Genomic DNA, 18,142 nt, shown 5'->3' with positions numbered 1-18,142 from the left:
ATAATTGTTATACTGTATTTCCAAAATCTGTGTTTTTTTTATTGTCATACTAATACATTTTTTTCCTAAATGTTTTCAATCCAAGGTTGGCTAAATCAGCAGATGCCCAAGGGTACAGAGAGCTGAGATGTAACCCCAAAAATACGTGATTATAGAAAGAAAAGAAAATAGGGTTTACTTAGCTACGGGGAAAAGCACAAGATGATGATGGGTTCTGAAATAAGAGATAATTGAAATCTAATCTTGTAATATAAAATTTTCTATTTGCTGTTTGTGGTATCTTATTTGGTCTTAATGAATCATTATAAAGAATATAAAGGATTTGAGTTTCATTTAATGAGCAAACCTACTTGGTTCTCCTTCCTGCTGTAGTTTTTCTCCTCGTATAATTTCTCATTTCTGTTACATTAGATTACCATAAATAAATAATTTTATTATAATTCTCTTTGGACTGAAATGGTTTACAAAGACTACAAACGTATTTCAACTCACCATGTAATATGTGAAAAGTCAAAATCAGACAGAATTTTAACTGAAGTATGAGAAAATGTTTCATATATTATTTATAAAAAAGGACCTTTTATAGCTGGTATACCTCACTATTACTAACATAGTGTTTTACCTTGAAAGCAGTGCTTGCAGAAAAAATTGAAATTCCAGACTTATTTAAATACACGCACATGTAAAACTATGACGGTTATTCCAGGAAAGTACCTGAGGCTTTTTTAGTTAAGACACTGCCAAAAGTATATATGTTTTATAGCTGTATGAAAGATTACTCAGCCTGATTTTATAATCATTGATTAAGAGTTCATTCCAATAAGTGCTCTTTTAATTTTGGAGTGGGAACACTGATTAATTATATGAAGCTATTTCTCCATTCCCTCAAAATATACAAAGTATTTGTATTTTATCTTCATGTTTTCAGTGGAGAATCAAGGGTACAGAATGAACTTTCATTAGCAAAAAGCAAGCAGAATTTGATTTGACGTGAAAATAGAGAACAGAAGAAAACAGAAAGTAAGAGAATACATCTGACTGCTGAGATCAAGTGGGAAGCTGTGCTTACATTTGAAAGGCTGCTTTACAGATTTCTGCTCCAGGACCCCACCCAACCAATTTCTACACAACCATCAGTGTGTCAAGCACTGTCCACTCTCATCAACGCAGTTCAGAGAAAGTGATTCTGGGTGCTAAATTAGCTACTTAATCATTTATTATTTCAACCCAACAAGTTATGCTGCCTAGTTGCAACCTTTATCTCTATTAAATGGAAGTCATTCATTTATTGGAAAACTATTCTAATTAACTGTTAGAAGTCATTACCCTCAAAACAGGTGGTTACATTCTGTAATTATCATTTCTTTAAGGCCATATGGACATTTAAAAAACAAAACTATCTGCTAAAGAATGAGAGTTTCATAATAAAATACATGTTTTTTTAAAAAATTAAAATCTAAGGGTCCTAAATGAGACCTCACCTTACTTACCACTCTCTGAATTTAAGAAATTCAGATAACACCTAACACAACATAAATGTTGTATGTAAATAATTGTTGTACAGTATTTCCAAAATTTGTGTTATTTTTCATTGCCATATTAATACTTTGAATTTAATACTCTGAATTTAAGAAATTCAGAGAGTGGTAAGTAATCTGAAATAAAAAAAAATCTGAAATAAAAACTCTATGTTGGCTTTGTATTCCAAAAACTTTTGCAAAAAATTAGGCAAAAAACAATGTGTATGTACACACATACATATATATGTATACTATATATATATACTATATTAGTACTAATATATGTCTATTAGTACTAATATTTTAAATACATGTATTTATTGAAAATCTATTATGTGCAGTTGTAAGGGACATCGTGGAGGATACAATAATGAACAAGAAAAGTCCCTACTTTTCTGTGTGCTTACAGTCAAGTATTAGAATCAGACAAAAACAATTATGTAATAAGTAAAATATAGATCAAGTGATAACAATGAGACAAAGATGAAAGGTAATGACTGGGTGAATCTCCTTGACAGAGGGTTTTCAATAGGCTTCTTTGAGGAGATGATGTTTAAGATGAGACTGAAGAGTATGCTGGCTGTGGTAAGAGCCAGGGGAAGAATGTCTAAAGCAGAGAAGCTGCACAGTGAGAGCAGCATGAAATAATGTAGGATGAATCTAGAGAAGTTTGAAAGAGATCAAAGCAGGAATGCGGGATAAATTTATCTGAAAGAATATTATCCCTGCTGCTGTCCGTGGAACAAACTGAAGGGAAACAAATAGAGAAGAGCTGAGTATTCAGGCAAGAGGTTTCTCCAGTGATACAGGTAATGTAACCAAATGCAGGTCCGAATGGTCGCAGCTTGCAGTGTCCAATTAACAAGGACGAGGTCTGGTAGAAAGACAGACACTTTATTAACCAAAACTAAAGGGAAGGGGTCCGATTCCTATCCAAAATAACCACTTCTATTTTTTGCAGGGAAGGCAGGTGTTTAAAAAGGGAAAGCCTGATAAGGCAGGCATGCAATAATTGAGCTGAGTACAATGTGTGCCTCAAGGTTGTATCTTGATACACAAGGGGGAAAAAAAAAGTTTTAAAATCAATTTTGAAGTCAAGCTGCCTGGTTACAGTAATGGCTTGAACTAGAGATAACTCGATTCCTGCCTAAGCTGGATATGATTGCAGGGAGAACAACAAAGAGAAGAGAAGGATGGAAGAAATAGGGGAGCGCTCAATTGTATTAAATAGTAATGAAAAAGAACAGACTAGATCAATTAATTCAGCAATATGGAGGTAATTTGGTGATGATGACAAGAACACTTTAAGTGGAATTACGGTGGCAGAAGCCTCAGTGAAGTGAACTACAATGTGAATGGTAGAAGAGGAGCCAGAAAAAGGAAAATTCTTCTGTAATATGATTTTTTAAAAAGAAGATGATATTTAGTAACTAGAACATACATGATTCAATTTAATGTGAAGAATGAGATACGTGGCTTGGACCACTGCATCAACAGGAAAATTAAAAAAAAACGAAGATAAAGAAATGGGCTTGCAAAGGAAAAATGGATGGAGTTCTGGATGTTAAGTTTGAGGTGGCAATGAATACTGAGATAGGAATTTCCAGTAAGTAAAATAGAAATGTCTGGAGTTTTTTTTAGCTAAGCGTGGGATTGAGATAAATATTTAAGAGTCTGCTATTTAAACAGAATAACTAAATGGACAAAATAACCCATGGGGAATTTAGAGAGTGACAAGAGAACAGAGTATCAAAGAATACCAACATTTCAAAGAAAAGAGAACTGAGAACTATAGATGAGAGAGGTGAAAAAAAACCAGGGGGTGTTGTTTTAGAATACAAACGAGGAAAGTTTTTCCAGAAGTGAGTGGTCAACAATGTTGACTATTACTGAGAGATCAAATAAAACAAGGGCTTGAATGTAGTGACATGAGGCTGCTACCGATCTTAGTGAGAAGAATTTCTATGTAGGGGTAGGAGCTGAAACCCGACTTCAGAGGAATGAGAAGCTGGAATTAAAGAGGAGCTCTTTCTTCTCTCTCTCCATCTCTCTCTTTCCCTCCCTGAGTTAGGGGAAACTGCACTTTTAAAATGCAGACAGAACAGAGATGTCAGGTACATATAATTCTATTTCCATTCAAAAACAATTTTGTATAGAATTTGTAATACACTTTTATTGTGTTTACATATCCATTTTTATGCATGAATTCTTTTTTTAAAAAAAAATCATGTGTAACTATCAATCCAGGTGATAAAACAAAGGTAAATAAACAAAAAAATTTATCTACTTAAATCAGCATTCATTGTTTCATTGTTTTATCCGAAATAAACAGAGAAAGAAACTGCCAGTCTAGGAACACATTAGGTAATTGTTTAAAGGGTATATCAATTCCTAACATCTTAAGTGTTGAAGCTAATCAAAAGTGTGTACTAACTGTTTATTTCTGTAAATATTACAGAATAATTTCCAGTACAACAAATAATTTTCCTATAGGATTACTGAAAAAAACAAAAAAAAAAACCAAAAAAACACAAAAAAACCAGAACCACAGACATTTCCACCACTGATAAGGCAATCATCAATATGTTAAGATGATCAGGTGAAATAGATATAGGAATATCTTATTAAATGTTTAATGAATATTTCACTACCTTTACTAAAGTAAGAATAAAATGACTATTATTAATCAGGCAATGTTTTAAAACACAGATTAGGACACAATCAGTCTAGACGTGTTACAAAAAGCAGTAAGACATACAGGAAGAAGACTCATAAGCAATATGGCCAATCAGATATCAAACTGAATTTCAGAAATCCTGAATTCTACCTTTAGGCTTCTCAGATGCTTGAGAGTTTATAAAAAGTCATCAATGCCCTAGCTTTTGGATACTGTGACAGGACTGGGGTGAGAAGAAAAGTTGGTAAGATATCTGTTAGGTTTTTCTTAGGCAGGAAATACATTTTGACCATTTAAACATACATAGGTCCACTGGTTACTAGTATTTATCTCATACAGATATCGTTACTAATTTTATTTATTTTAAGACAGAGTCTTGTTCTGTCGCCCAGGCTAAAGTGCAGTGGTGCGATTGTGGCTCACTGCAACCTCTGCCTCCTGGGTTCAAGAGATTGTCATGACTCAGCCTCCCAAGCAGCTGAGACCACAGGTGTGCACCACCACACCTGGCTGATTTTTGTATTTTTAGTAGAGATGAAGTTTTGCCATGTTGGCCAGGCTGGTCTCGAACTCCTAACCTCAAGTGATCTGCCCACCTCGGCCTCCCAAAGTGCTGGGATTACAGCTGTGAGCCGCTGTGCCCAGCCTCATTATTAATTTTAATAGCAATACTTAAACCATCTTTTGCTTCCGTTAAGCCTTTGGCAGTATCTCAATGTACTGTTTTAGAGAACTGAAAGAAAGCTACTCTTGGACAAAAGAGAGATCAAGCCAAGTATCCGTTACACAAGCACTAATGGAATACTTAGGAAGCATTTCCCCTTAACGCCTGCTCTCAATTTAGTTGTCAGATCTTTGTTCATGATTTGAGGAGGAATTAGAAGATATCACTTCCTATTTTCTATCACATACAGTTGGCCCTGGTTTCTAACCTAAATAAAACCTTAAAGATGCACTAATGTAAGCCATTATTATTTACCCTTTACTCTGCGAATAATCTCTCCAATCCTCACCAAACCACAATAGATATATAAGCAATTGTGATATTCTCCTAGAGTCAAAGAAATAGCAATTACCTAACTGTACATTAGATTAAACCACAATTGTCAGTAATATAAAATGATTAAAACAATTTTTAAAAACTTAATATAATTTTTAAAGAAGTCTCAGTTAAATTCTGTACATTTTCCCACAATTAAAAAGAAGTCTCAGTTAAGATAGAGTAGCAGAAACATTAAAAAACTCAGTCCTCACTCACCTAATTTATTTGAAACCCTACAATATAAAACAGATTAAAGAAGAGCTGCTCAGCTTAAAGCACAAGTAGGAATCAGAGCCCTTTTTACTAACTCTTTTTTTCTCCGTCTGCTTGAGCCATCCTTTCCTACTCTCAATCCTTGAGGAATCTAAAACACACATACTTTGAAAAGAATTGATTCTGTTGATCAATAGGGAAAAAATAATTTCATTTATTTTATCCGTACTTAGTTTATCTCTTTTTGCAGAAAAAGGTATATTAATGAATTCTTAATGCTTAATTTCAGGCTGGGCAAGGTGGCTCACACCTGTAATCCCAGCACTTTGGGAGGCTGAGGTGGGCGAATCACTTGAGGTCTGGAGTTCAAGACGAGCCTGGCCAATGTAGTGAAACCCTGTCTCTATTACAAATAAAAAAATTAGCCAAGCATGGTGGTGCACACCTGTGGTCCCAGCTACTTGGAAGGCTGAGGCACGAGAATTGCTTGAACCCAGGAGGCAGAGGCTGCAGTGAGCTGAGATCACACCACTGCACTCGAGCTTGGGCAACAGAGCGAGAATAGACTTTTTAAAAAATAAGTCATGGCTGGGCGTGGTGGCTCACGCCTGCAATCCAGCACTTTGGGAGGCTGAGGCGGGCGGATCATGAGGTCAGGAGTTCGAGACAAGCCTGGCAAACGTGGTGAAACCCCGCCTCTACTAAAAATACAAAAATCAGCTGAGCACGATGGTGTGCACCTGTAGTTCCAGTTACTCAGGAGGCTGAGGCAGGAGAATCGCTTGAACCTGGGAGGCAGAGGTTGCAGTGAACTGAGACCATGTCACTGCACTCCAGCCTGGGTGACAGAGCACGGCTCCGTCTCAAAAAAAAAAAAAAAAAAAAAAAAAAAAAAAATCACTACTACCACCACCAAATCATAACAACAACAACAAAAATCAAAACATCACTAACAGGGGCCTGGCACGGTGGCTCACACCTGTAATCGCAGCACCGTGGGAAGCATAGGCAGGCAAATTGTCTGAGCCCAGGAATTCAGGACCAGCCTGGGTAACACAGTGAAAATACGTCTTTCCAAAAATATGAACATTAGCCAGGCATCGTGGCACGCTCCCATAGTCCCAGCTATTTGGGAGGCTGAGGCAGGAGAATCACTTGAGCCTGGAAGGCAGAGATTGCAGTGAGCCAAGATTGCACCACTGCACTCCAGCCTGGACCACAGAGTCAGACTCCTGTCTCAAAAAAAATTCACTAACGGCATTACAGGAAACATTTATTTCCAATAACATCTTTTATATATGTTCATGATTTGTTGATTTTAATTTTATCTGAAGGAAGAAATATGTTGCCCTAAATCTTCTGTGATATCTCTCAAACTAGACTGCCAAAGGTAAGGATACTGATTAAAACTTCATACTTGGCCAGACGCAGTGGCTCACATCTATAATCCCAGAACTTTGGGAGGCTGAGGAGGGCGGATCACAAGGTCAGGAGTTCGAGACCAGCCCGGCCAACATGGTGAAACCCTGTCTCTACTAAAAATACAAAAATTAACCAGGCATGGTGGTGCATGCCTATAATTTTAGCTACTCAGGAGGCTGAGGCAGGGGAATCGCTTGAACTCGGGAGGCAGAGGTTGTAGAGAGCCAAGATCACGCCATTGCACTCCAGCCTGGGCGACAGAGTGAGACTCCATCTCAAAAAAAAATAAAAAATAAAAAAACCCAGAAAAACAAAAACAAAAAACTTCATATTCACTAACAGGGTCCAGTACATAGTCTATACATAGATATTAGCGGCTAAAAAAATTACATTGTGAGGCTGGGCACGGTGGCTCACACCTGTAATAATAAGAGCACTTTGGGAGGCTGAGGTAGGTGGATCACCTGAGGTCAGAAGTTTGAGACCAGCCTGGTCAACATGGTGAAACCCCATCTCTACAAAACTAGAAATACTAGCCAAGTGAGGTAGTGCATGCCTGTAATCCCAGCTGCTCAGGAGGCTGAGGCAGGAGAATCGCTCTACCTGGGAGGCGGAGGCTGCAGTGATCTAAGACTGTGCCACTGCACTCCAGCCTGGGCGTCGGAGCAAGACTCTGTCTCAACAACAACAACAAAATTGTACTGTGGGCTTTGTCACTGGGAAATGTAGGAAAATATGTATCAAAGAATAATTTAAAATTTGGTGATTTACTATTTGAATTCATCTAAAAGTAAGTAATATACAAGTAATTACTTACAGAACACACAGTATTATCACTATATTACTGTAATGAGATAAGGAATAAACAAATTACATAATCTAAACTATTTACAATGAGTTATAAAATACTAAATAAGCACAAACTGCAGGCAAAAATCACTGATATTACATTTTGCCTGCTTAGAAATCAGTTTCTTTCTTCTTTTTTTAAGAGACGTGGTCTTGCTCTGTTTCCATGATGGACTATAGTGGCAAGATCATAGCTCACTATACCCTTGAACTCCTGGACTCAAAGGCTCAAGCGATCCCCCTGCTTCAACCTCCCAAAGTGTTGGTATTACCAGGTGTGAGCCACTACGTCCAGCCAAGAATCAGTTTCTATAAAATAAAATGTGTACTAATTACTAGGCATATTTATGGTTGTGTTTTCTATTTACTAGGTAATATTTAGAGGCAGTGCCTTCCAAATTTTACTGGTTTTTAGAAATATAAAATCCAGCAAGCCCACACCAGAAGTAAAAGCATTAAAAAACACACTCAAAAAGTAGTACAGAATTATTTCCTCTAAATGGCCTAGTTTGCTAAGATTATACAAACTCAGCAGCTGCAAAATTATCTAAAGATACCACACATTTATTTTGAGAGAATTAATTTGCTTCAATCCTCATTGATTTGCTTTACATTAATCTCTTTTTTGTACACTTCTGCTTTAAGGATTAAATGCAAATAATGGTAAGTAATGAATGACTAATAAATATGGGACATAATTTTTTAATCATTAAAAAGACATTAAAATAACTTTTAAAAACCATGTAGACATGTAAATACTGCAAATAAATCAACTGATTTATCTCAAAAATCTAGGAAATGGTTGTCTACATTAATAATGCCAGGAAAGAACTGAAAGAGCCTACCTGGGACCCTTTAACACTACTAGTGCTGCTGTCTTTGAATATCCTCAAAGACAAATTCATTATGGGAAGCTGTCAAAATCATTCAGAACCAAGTCTGATATATTGGGATTAGCATGAATGCTTGACTTTATTGAAAAAGAGAAGCATAAAAAATCATTCTAAGTAAATAATCTATGTCTGATTGAAAAGAACGTGGATTTTCTTCTATACACATACTTGTTAACTTTCATGTTCACATCTTTATTACCTTTTAATTTTTGCTTTTCTATCTTAGAAAGATCTATAAAATCTCCCAAGATACTGAAATTTGAATTCTTTTAGCATTTTCATTTTAATTAATGTATTTTGAGGCAATGTTATTACATACACAAAGAGAAGATAAATGTTTTCATTCTAATTTATTCCTTTTATAACTATATTGGGACTTATAAAATCTTTTGTATGTATGATAAAAGGTGAAAGAACAAAATAACAAAATAAAAGTACAAAGAGAAACAAATTAATTGTTAACAAGCACAAATATAAGATCTAAGCAAGATAGACAGAGAAGCTTACAAGTAGCATGATGTCTCACTTCCCTGGTAGGATCCACAGTGCCCTTGCAACAGGAAGTCAAACTATAATTGGTGGGTAGCTCATATACTAATTTTCTACCTCTCAAAATTCCAAAAGCAATCTTTAAGAAAAGTATAACCTATTCCTAAAGTCAAATTTAGATGACAGGCTACATTCTAAAAAATGTTTCAATTCTAAATGAAGATGACTGAGTATCAGTCAGTTTTCTAGTAGTAAAGGCTTTTCCTGTATTAAAGGAATGTTTCAGTGAAAGGTACAATGAAAGGCAATGAATTAAGCACTATTGGCCTCACTGATGCTTTGCTGTGATACTATCCCCTGCTTTAGACCGAGGAAAATTAGCTCATACCTAACCTCAATGTGCCCTCAGCATCCATTTCTACCATCTTAAAGTGTTTACAGCCTATGCAAGATATAAAGTTAAAACTATATTGCTCAGATGCCCTTGCAGTTATGCTTCTAGACATGAATTAGATTCCATCAATCAGATGCACTTATTTAAGATTTGAAAGGTGAACATTTTATGGTTATTCTCCTTCTGCTTTGAATGTTTCTGTTTCAAGCACCATTGTAGAGATGTGGGGGTTTTCTGTTGTAGTGTTCCAGTATCTAGTTTCTACCTTTGTGGGAGCTGTAGTGAAGGATTCCTGATTCCATGATTACAGTAATGGCACCATGTTCTTGATTTCAATAGTACCACTTGCTGAGAAATAATAGCTCTCTTGGCCTATCTATTTGGTAATGAGGTAAGAGTCATTACAGGAAACCAAGCCTACAGAATCATTCTACAGACATTCCAACAATAACAACAACTACAACAGCCTTTTTACACACACTATTACACGATGAAGAAACTGACAGATGTTTAGCTACACCTACCAAAAAGAAATAGGAGAAAATACATAATTATAGTGGAATGAAACTAGGTACATTACTACTGACAATACAGGAATTATAAAGGAATGTTATGAACAACTTTATGCCAATAAATTAGAAAACTTAGAAAGTCTGAATTCACCTAGAAAAAGTAAACAGGCTGGGTGCAGTGGCTCACGCCTGTAATCCCAACACTTTGGGAGGCCGAGGCAGGTGGATCACCTGAGGTCAGGAGTTTGAGACAGCCTGACCAATATGGTGAAACTTCATCTCTACTAAAAGTAGAACATTAGCTGGGTATGGTGGCGCATGCCTGTAATCCCAGCTACTTGGGAGGCTGAGGCAGGAGAATCGCTTGAACCCAGGAGGTGGAGGTTGCAGTGAGCTGAGATCGTGCCATAGGACTCCAGCCTCGGCAACAGCAGCAAAAACTCCATCAAGAAAGAAAGAAAGAAAAGAAAGGAAAGGAAAGAAAGGAAAGAAAGGAAGAAGGGGGGGGAGGGGGAGAGGGGGAGAGAGAGAGGGAGAGAGAGAGAGAGAGAGAGAGAGAGGAAGGAAGGAAGGAAGGAAGGAAGGAAGGAAGGAAGGAAGGAAGGAAGGAAGGAAGGAAGGGAAAGGAAAGGAAGAAAGAAAGAAGGAAGGAAGGAAAGAAAGAAAGAAAGAGAAAAGAAAGAAAAAAAGAAAAGAAAGAAATAAAAGAAAGAAAAAAGAAAACAAAGAAAAGAAAGAAAAAGAAGAAGAAAAAGTAAACACATTGAATTATGAATTTAAAATCTTCCCCAAAAGAATAATCCAAGCCCAGATAGCTTCTCCAATGAATCCTATCAAATATTTAAAGAAAATAATGCCAATTCTTCACAAACTCATTCAGAACGCAGAGGAAGGAACACTTTCCAACTCATTCTTTAAACCCAGTAGCTCTTTTCTGACAAAGACAGAAAATATCATCATAAGAAAACTACAGGCCAGGCATGGTAGCTCATGTCTGTAATCCTAGCACTTTGGGAGGCCAAGGCAGGCAGACCACTTGAGGTCAGGAGTTCAAGACCAGCCTGGCCAGGATCGTAAAACTCTGTCTCTACTAGAAATATGAAAAATTAGTCTGATGTGATGGCTGGTGCCTGTAAGTCCCAGCTTCTCAGGGGGCTGAGGCACGAGAATCACTTGAATCTGGGAGGCAGAGGTTGCAGTGAGCCAATATCGCGCCACTACACTCCAGCCTGGGCTCTGACAGAGCGAGATTCTGTCTATAAATGAATGTATAAAAATACGGATGAATATCTATTACTAACACAGACACAAAAGTACTTGAAAGGTTGGCTTAATATTATAATAATATTACTGTCCCATAGTATTAAGTATAGGACGTTAACCTCACAATCAACCTCAAAAGAAGCAGAAAAAAAGCATTTGACAAAATCTAATGCCTATTTACAACAAAAACTCTTAGCAAACTACAAGCAGATAAAAAATTACTCAAACTGATAAAAGGTATCTACAAAAAACCTTACAGCCAACACCATACTTAATTGTGAAGGACTAAATAAATACTCTTCACATATAAGAAGTTGCTTTTACCACTTCTATTTAACATTGTACTTGATCTTCTAGCTAATAAAACAAAGCAAAATGTCATTCATAAATTGTTCAACTGCAGATACGATTCTACATGTAGAAAACCCCAAGAAATCCACAATAAAACAAGAACAAATAAAGAGAAGCAGTGTTAGAGATACAAGATCGATATATAAAAATCAATTGTATTTCTGTACACTATTAACAAAACAATCAAAAAATAAAATTTAAAAGCAATTCCATTCATGACAGAAATAAAAGTAACAAAATAAGAATAAATTAACAAAAGAAGTTCAAGACTTGTACACTGAAAATTACAAAACTATTATGTTAAAAATGGCAAAGATAGTTAAAAAAGATAAAATGAATAATAGGCTAATTTAACATATGGATTTAAAATTACCAATTAAATATAGTAGTTTATCAAAATAATTCTACATTATGCCATAGCAAGCTTCATTCAAGAAAAATACAACTCAGTTTTAGAAAAAGCATAAGTATCAATTGGTGCTAAAAGGTAATTGATAAAATATTGTTTTGCTTCTAATTAAGAAACAGTAAAGTAAAACAACTTGAATAAAATATTTTTCAAAAGTAGATATTCTAAACAGCAGAACATTAAAGCTCATTCAACTAAATGAAATAGATGGGGGAGGATATCACTAGCATAACTCTACCTTAGAGGTAGAGAATGTGATAAATCATCGGAAAAGAAGAAATGCAACGGGCAGATATCAAGTATAAATAGATAATCCAAACACTACTAAAAAGCTACTAGACTTAATGAGAAAAATTTATAAGGTCCCAAGATACAAGACAAATATCCAAATATGAATAAGTTTTGTCTACGCTTAGCAAAAAATACCTAAAAAAAGGGAGTGGAAAATAAAATTTTATTAAAAATAACAAAAATGGTAACATATATGGGAAAAAAAATTGACCAGAAAAGTCCAGAACCTAAAGTAAGTAAATTATAAAACCTCATTGAAAGACAGGAAACAACCCAAACAGGGCACAGTGATCCCAGCACTTTGGGAAGCTGAGGCAGGCAGACTGCTTGAACCCAGGAGTTTCAGAACAGCCTGAGCAACATGGCAAAACCCCGTCTCTATGAAAAATACAAAAATTAGCCAGGCGTGGTGGTGCATGCCTGTAGTCCCAGCTGCTGGTGAGGCTGAGGTTGGAGGATCACTTGAGCCAGGAAGGACCAGGCTGCAGTGTGCTGTGATTATGCCACTGTACTCACTCTGGTGATCCTGTCTCAAAAAAAAAAAAAAAAAAAAAAAAAAAAAAAAAAAAAAGAAAACCCAAACAAATAAAAAGACACCCCACGTAACTGTGGAAAGACATACTATCACAATAATGCCAATGCTTCTAAAATCAGGAAATAAACACAAGAAAGTCTGGTAAGAATCCCAAAAGAATTTTTCTAGAATTGGAAAACTATAAATCTTAAAGCTTGCATGGAAAATTAAATGAGAAAAGTAACTAAGAAATGTATGAAAATGTAGACTAGTGGGGAAAACTGCCTAGCAGATAGTGGAAGCATTTTTAAAGTAGGTTCCTATTTTCTAGGAAGGAGAAAATTTGACAATATTCACATCTAGCATTGGTACAAATTAACTAAATACTGATAAAATATTATACCCATAAATGATGGCCAGTGTCTACATACATTCAAACTCAATAAACTAAGACTATATATTTTAATTGAATACATAATATTAATAATAAAAATAACAACTATAAGAACTTTACACAAAGAATCTTTTTTCCATAATCCTCAGAACAGCCCCAAACAGCTCTACCTCTACGTTAAAGATAAAAAACTTGGGAGAAAGTTAAAGAACTTGCTCAAGGCCAGATTTCTAATCACTGACAAAGTATTTAAATAAGACAGAAGTAGGTTCAAATGAAAACAGCATGTAATCATTAAAAATAAATTCTATATGCTTAAAAAAAGAGAATTTTGCCCACATCTACATGTTAGTCCATGTCCTCCTTAAACTGAACTATGAAATTATGTCAGTAGCCCAGTGACATAGTGAGTTGAATAAAAGCAAAAAGTATAGTGACATGGTTTAAATTATGCATTTCCTTTTTAAAAGTTGCTATTGTCTCCATCATATGGTGCTAGCTTGTATTTTGTAAAATCCTGATATTATTAATAAAAAATAAGACTCACCATTCAGAAGCCAAATTACAAGATGTACTATTTTAGTAAATATTCAAGAGGGAAAAATATCAAAGATAAAAATTTTAAGGGTAGGGTGATCATATGATTTATCGTCCAACTCATGACACTTTTGTGAATGAAAGAGGGCACTAATAGTAAATACAATGGTACAAACGGTGTGAACTAGAAATGACCCAGGCAAATACAGACATATGGTCACCCTAGTTAAGAAAAATAATTTACCTAACGATTATTTGGTAATGATAATAATAGCAAATTTTTTGAATACTTCCTATGTTAGCAAGAACTCCATGATACAAGACTATGTCTTATTCACTATCCCTAGATGAGTGCTCTGTGCATAGTAGGGACTCAATAAATAATTGTTGGAAGAACAGTTTGCCTTAAAAAAAAAAGTGTTCCTGTGTCTATACAATATAGCTTAACAATAGCTTGTTTAAATGTTATTATGACCTTAAGTTTGTGAATAAGTAATAAGCATTAACTCATGCATATAAACACTAAGAACAATGATAAAAATTAACAAATTCATATCTATGTATTAAAGATAGGTGACAGAATAGTGCAATTAAGGTACAGCATTAAATGAATAATGATGACATATTGCATATACTTTTAATTTATAGTCTAATAATGAAAACAATATTTAAACCTACAAAAGAGTTATTTGTTTTAAAATGCTCTCCTATCCTTACTATGATATTCAACCAACATCAAAGGAAGACAAATCTGCTTTCATTTCTTACCCGCACAGCCGAAAGCCAAATGGTATCTGGAAGAGGGGCTGAATTTAACACAGCACACATTAGCCTTTGCCTCAATGCTTGCCACTGAGTTGTCTAGATTGGTAGACCACAGCTTCACTAAGGGCAAAGGACAATAAAAACAAAAACAGAAACAAATAATACATTAGTAAATGCTTCGATAACTTGGGAAAGTTTGCTTATTGCTCCAGAAATCTTTGTATGCCAATCTAAAACATTCGGTTTACTAGGACTAAAAGTGTTAAAGATGAATGTATTTGTTTGTTCTCACATTGCTAATAAGAAGATACCTGATACTGGGTAATTTATTAAGAAAAAAAAAAAAAGGTTTCATTGACTCACAGTTCCACATGGCTGAGGAGGACTCACAACAACGGCAGACGGCAAATGAGGAGCAAAGTCATGTCTTACATGGCAGCAGGTAAGAGAACGTGTGCAGGGGAATTCCCATTTATAAAACCATCAGATCTCATGAGATTTATTCACTATCACAAGGAGAGTATGGGGGAAACTGCCTGCTATGATTCAGTTATCTCCATCTGGCCCCATCCTTGATACATGGGGATTATTACAATTCAAGGTGACATCTGGGTGGGGACACAGCCAAACCATATCACTGAATGACTGAATAATACAATAACATTAAAACTAAGAGAGCTTAGTTTCAATGTCAAAAATCAATATAGAAAAAAAGGTTGGGCACGGTGGCTCATGACTGTTATCACAGCACTTTGGGAGGCTGAGGCAGGAGTTAAGAGACCAGCCTGGGCAACATGGTGAAACCCTGTCTCTACTAAAAATACAAAAGTTAGCTGGGCATGGTGGTGCAGGCCTGTAGTCCTGGCTACTTGGGAAGCTGAGGTGGAATAATCACTTGAACCCAGGAGGCAGAGGTTGCAGTGGGCTGAGATCATGCCACCAAAAAAAAAAAAAAAAAGAAAGAAACTAAAAAAAAGAAAAATCAATATAGATGAATAATAAATTTATACAGAGAGGTAACATAGACCCACAACTAAGACATAAAAGACAGGAACAAAAAAGGTAATCCGGAGCTAGGTGGTATATTTGTTTTTCTTATATATATATATAGTTATATAAATACATTAGTATTATTTTTATTTATTTATTTCCATTTTTTTTTCCCCTGAGACAGGGTCCCCTCACTCTGTTATCCAGGCTGGAATGCAGTGGCACATTCATGCCTCACTTCCTCTACCTCCTAGGCTCAGGTGATTCTCCCCACTCAGCCTCCCAGGTAGCTAGGTGTGTGCAACCATGCCTGGCTTTTTTCTTTTTTTTTTCTTTTTTTTTTTTTGTAAACAAAGGGTTTCATCACGTTGCTGAGATTGGTATCAAATTCCTGGGCTCAAGCAATCTGCCCACCTCAGCCTCCCAAAATGTTGGGATTACAGATGTGAGCCACTGGGCCCAGCCAATTTTCTTTAAATGTGTGTATGAGTGTATACTGATATACATCATAAATATGAAAATGTACACAAACATCTTTAAAGCACTTGGAAACTGTTCTTATTTTATCTTTCAATTAAGAATTTCGTGATTTTAAATTTTTATTTATAACTTACATATGTCTAAAGTAATATATTTAGTGATATAACTTACATATGTCTAAAGTAACATATTCTAGAATTATTTAGCTAAACTTCAAAATTTTGGTTTTGTATTTGATATGTAGTCTAATCCAGTGACATATATTAAAATTTGTAATGATTAGGGAGAGCAAAGCTGACTAAACAAAATAGGCCTGATTTGAAAGCAGAAGCAGAAAATGAGTTGCCATTTTACAAAGGTACCAGACCAACTATCATAACATTTTTCAACAATAAAAATGTCTTAGCAGACAACAGGATACACGAATAAAATAGATTTTCAATATATAAGTTGCCATCCTGGATATACATTAGAATAAATAAATGAACATTAACAACGACAAAATCTTCCTATCCATATTTCGAGCTGCCCCAAAGTTCCATCCAGGACAATACCCAGATAGGGTACAAGTACTGGTGTTTTTTTAAAAAGCTCTCCAGGTGACTCTAACACGCATTTGGGGTTGGGAATGGAAGTATAGAAAAAATCTTAGAATATTTTTAGAAATACTGATACAGTAACCTGTAGATGGAAGTGAGTAAAATAAGTAAAACTGATTCCAATAAATACCACTTCCATGAAATGGGATTATATAAGAATTTATTTCAATATCTGAAATCTCCAAGTAGAAATTAATCATTATCAAAAAATGTTGCTAATTTACAATCTGATAAATTAGCTTTCCCACAGTAAACTAAGATGCTCATTATTAAAATAAGAATCATTATTATTAGTAGTAGCAGTTTTTGAGACAAGGTCTCACTCTGCCACCCAGCCTGGAGTGCACTGGAATGATCATAGCTCACTGCAGCCTTGGACTCCTGGATTCAAGTGAGATCCTCCCATCTAAGCCTCCCAAATAATTGGGACTACAGGTGCACACCACCACGCCTGGCTAATTTTTTTTTTTTTTTTAATGTAGAGATGGAATAAGATTTTTAAATAGCAATATTTGATTTGTTCCACGTTATTCTCCAATAAGAATGATATGCTATTTCAATCAAAACACAATCATTTGGTCAATCACGACATACAATTCTAAGATGAGATGGTTACCTGGAATTAAAAGTCAATATGCCAAACATAGCACTTAAAGATCAGATTATTAAGTGGACTTTGACTGGTATACTCTAACAGCCTAGGCCCAAAGGTAATTCACAATAGATAAGTATGGAGCACTTACTGTGTGCATAATCCCACTTATAATCACTAAAAACCTTTAAAAACAAGCAGTATGTTTCAGCGTTTTATGTTAATTAAATGTAAGTGAGGAAAAAAACTACTGAGAGAATGATAGTTAAGTTGGAAGTGTGGCAGGTCTTTTCTAATTTCACGGTAATTTTCTCAATGCAGTAACCATTAATATTTAAATAAGTCACAACATTAACCACCATGATTATAATTTTTAATATATAAGATATTAGAATTCAATATAACTGTCTGAGCTAGAAGCGTAACTAAGACTAAAAATACTGTAAAGATACACTGAATGAATGCAGCATGGAAAAGTTGTATAGAGATTATAATAATTTCAGAGTGGTTATTAAACAAAACAGGTGTTGTGTTCCCCAAAAAGACATGTTTAAGTCCTAACCCCAGGTACTTGTGAATATTACCTTATTTGGAAATAGGGTATTTGCAGGTGTAATAAAGTTCAAATTAGGTCAGACTAGTTTAGGATGGGTCCTAAATCCATTGACTGGTGTCTTTATAAGGAGAGACAGATTTAGAGACAAAGGCACAGCGAGAAGAAGGCCATGTGTAAAGCGAGCCGAGACTGGAGTGATACAGTTACAAGCCAAGAAATGATAAGAATGACTGTCAATAACCAGAAATTAGGAAGGAGACAAGAAATAATTTTTCCCCAGAGCCTTCACAGAGAGTGTGGCCCTGCCAACAATCTAATTTTGGGCTTCTGGTCTCCAGTACTATGAGAGAAAAAATTTCTGCTGTCTTAAGCCAGCCTGTTTGGGGTATA

General features: G+C 35.5%; 1 protein-coding gene across 6 annotated transcripts in view; it reads right to left on the bottom strand.

The window, feature by feature from the left end:
- The window catches only part of COP1 (COP1 E3 ubiquitin ligase), a 259,066-nt gene that overhangs the window by 66,340 nt on the left and 174,584 nt on the right, over positions 1-18,142 (bottom strand). For all 6 annotated transcript variants that reach the window (XM_007989395.3, XM_007989399.3, XM_007989398.3 and 3 more), the window contains one exon: positions 14,539-14,655. In XM_007989395.3, coding sequence (XP_007987586.1) covers positions 14,539-14,655 — 117 coding nt within the window. The remainder of the gene's footprint in view (positions 1-14,538; positions 14,656-18,142) is intronic.

The sequence above is a fragment of the Chlorocebus sabaeus genome, chromosome 25 (assembly GCF_047675955.1).
Source record: "Chlorocebus sabaeus isolate Y175 chromosome 25, mChlSab1.0.hap1, whole genome shotgun sequence".
NCBI classification, from domain to species: domain Eukaryota; kingdom Metazoa; phylum Chordata; class Mammalia; order Primates; family Cercopithecidae; genus Chlorocebus; species Chlorocebus sabaeus.
This window is presented reverse-complemented; position numbering and strand designations above follow the sequence as displayed.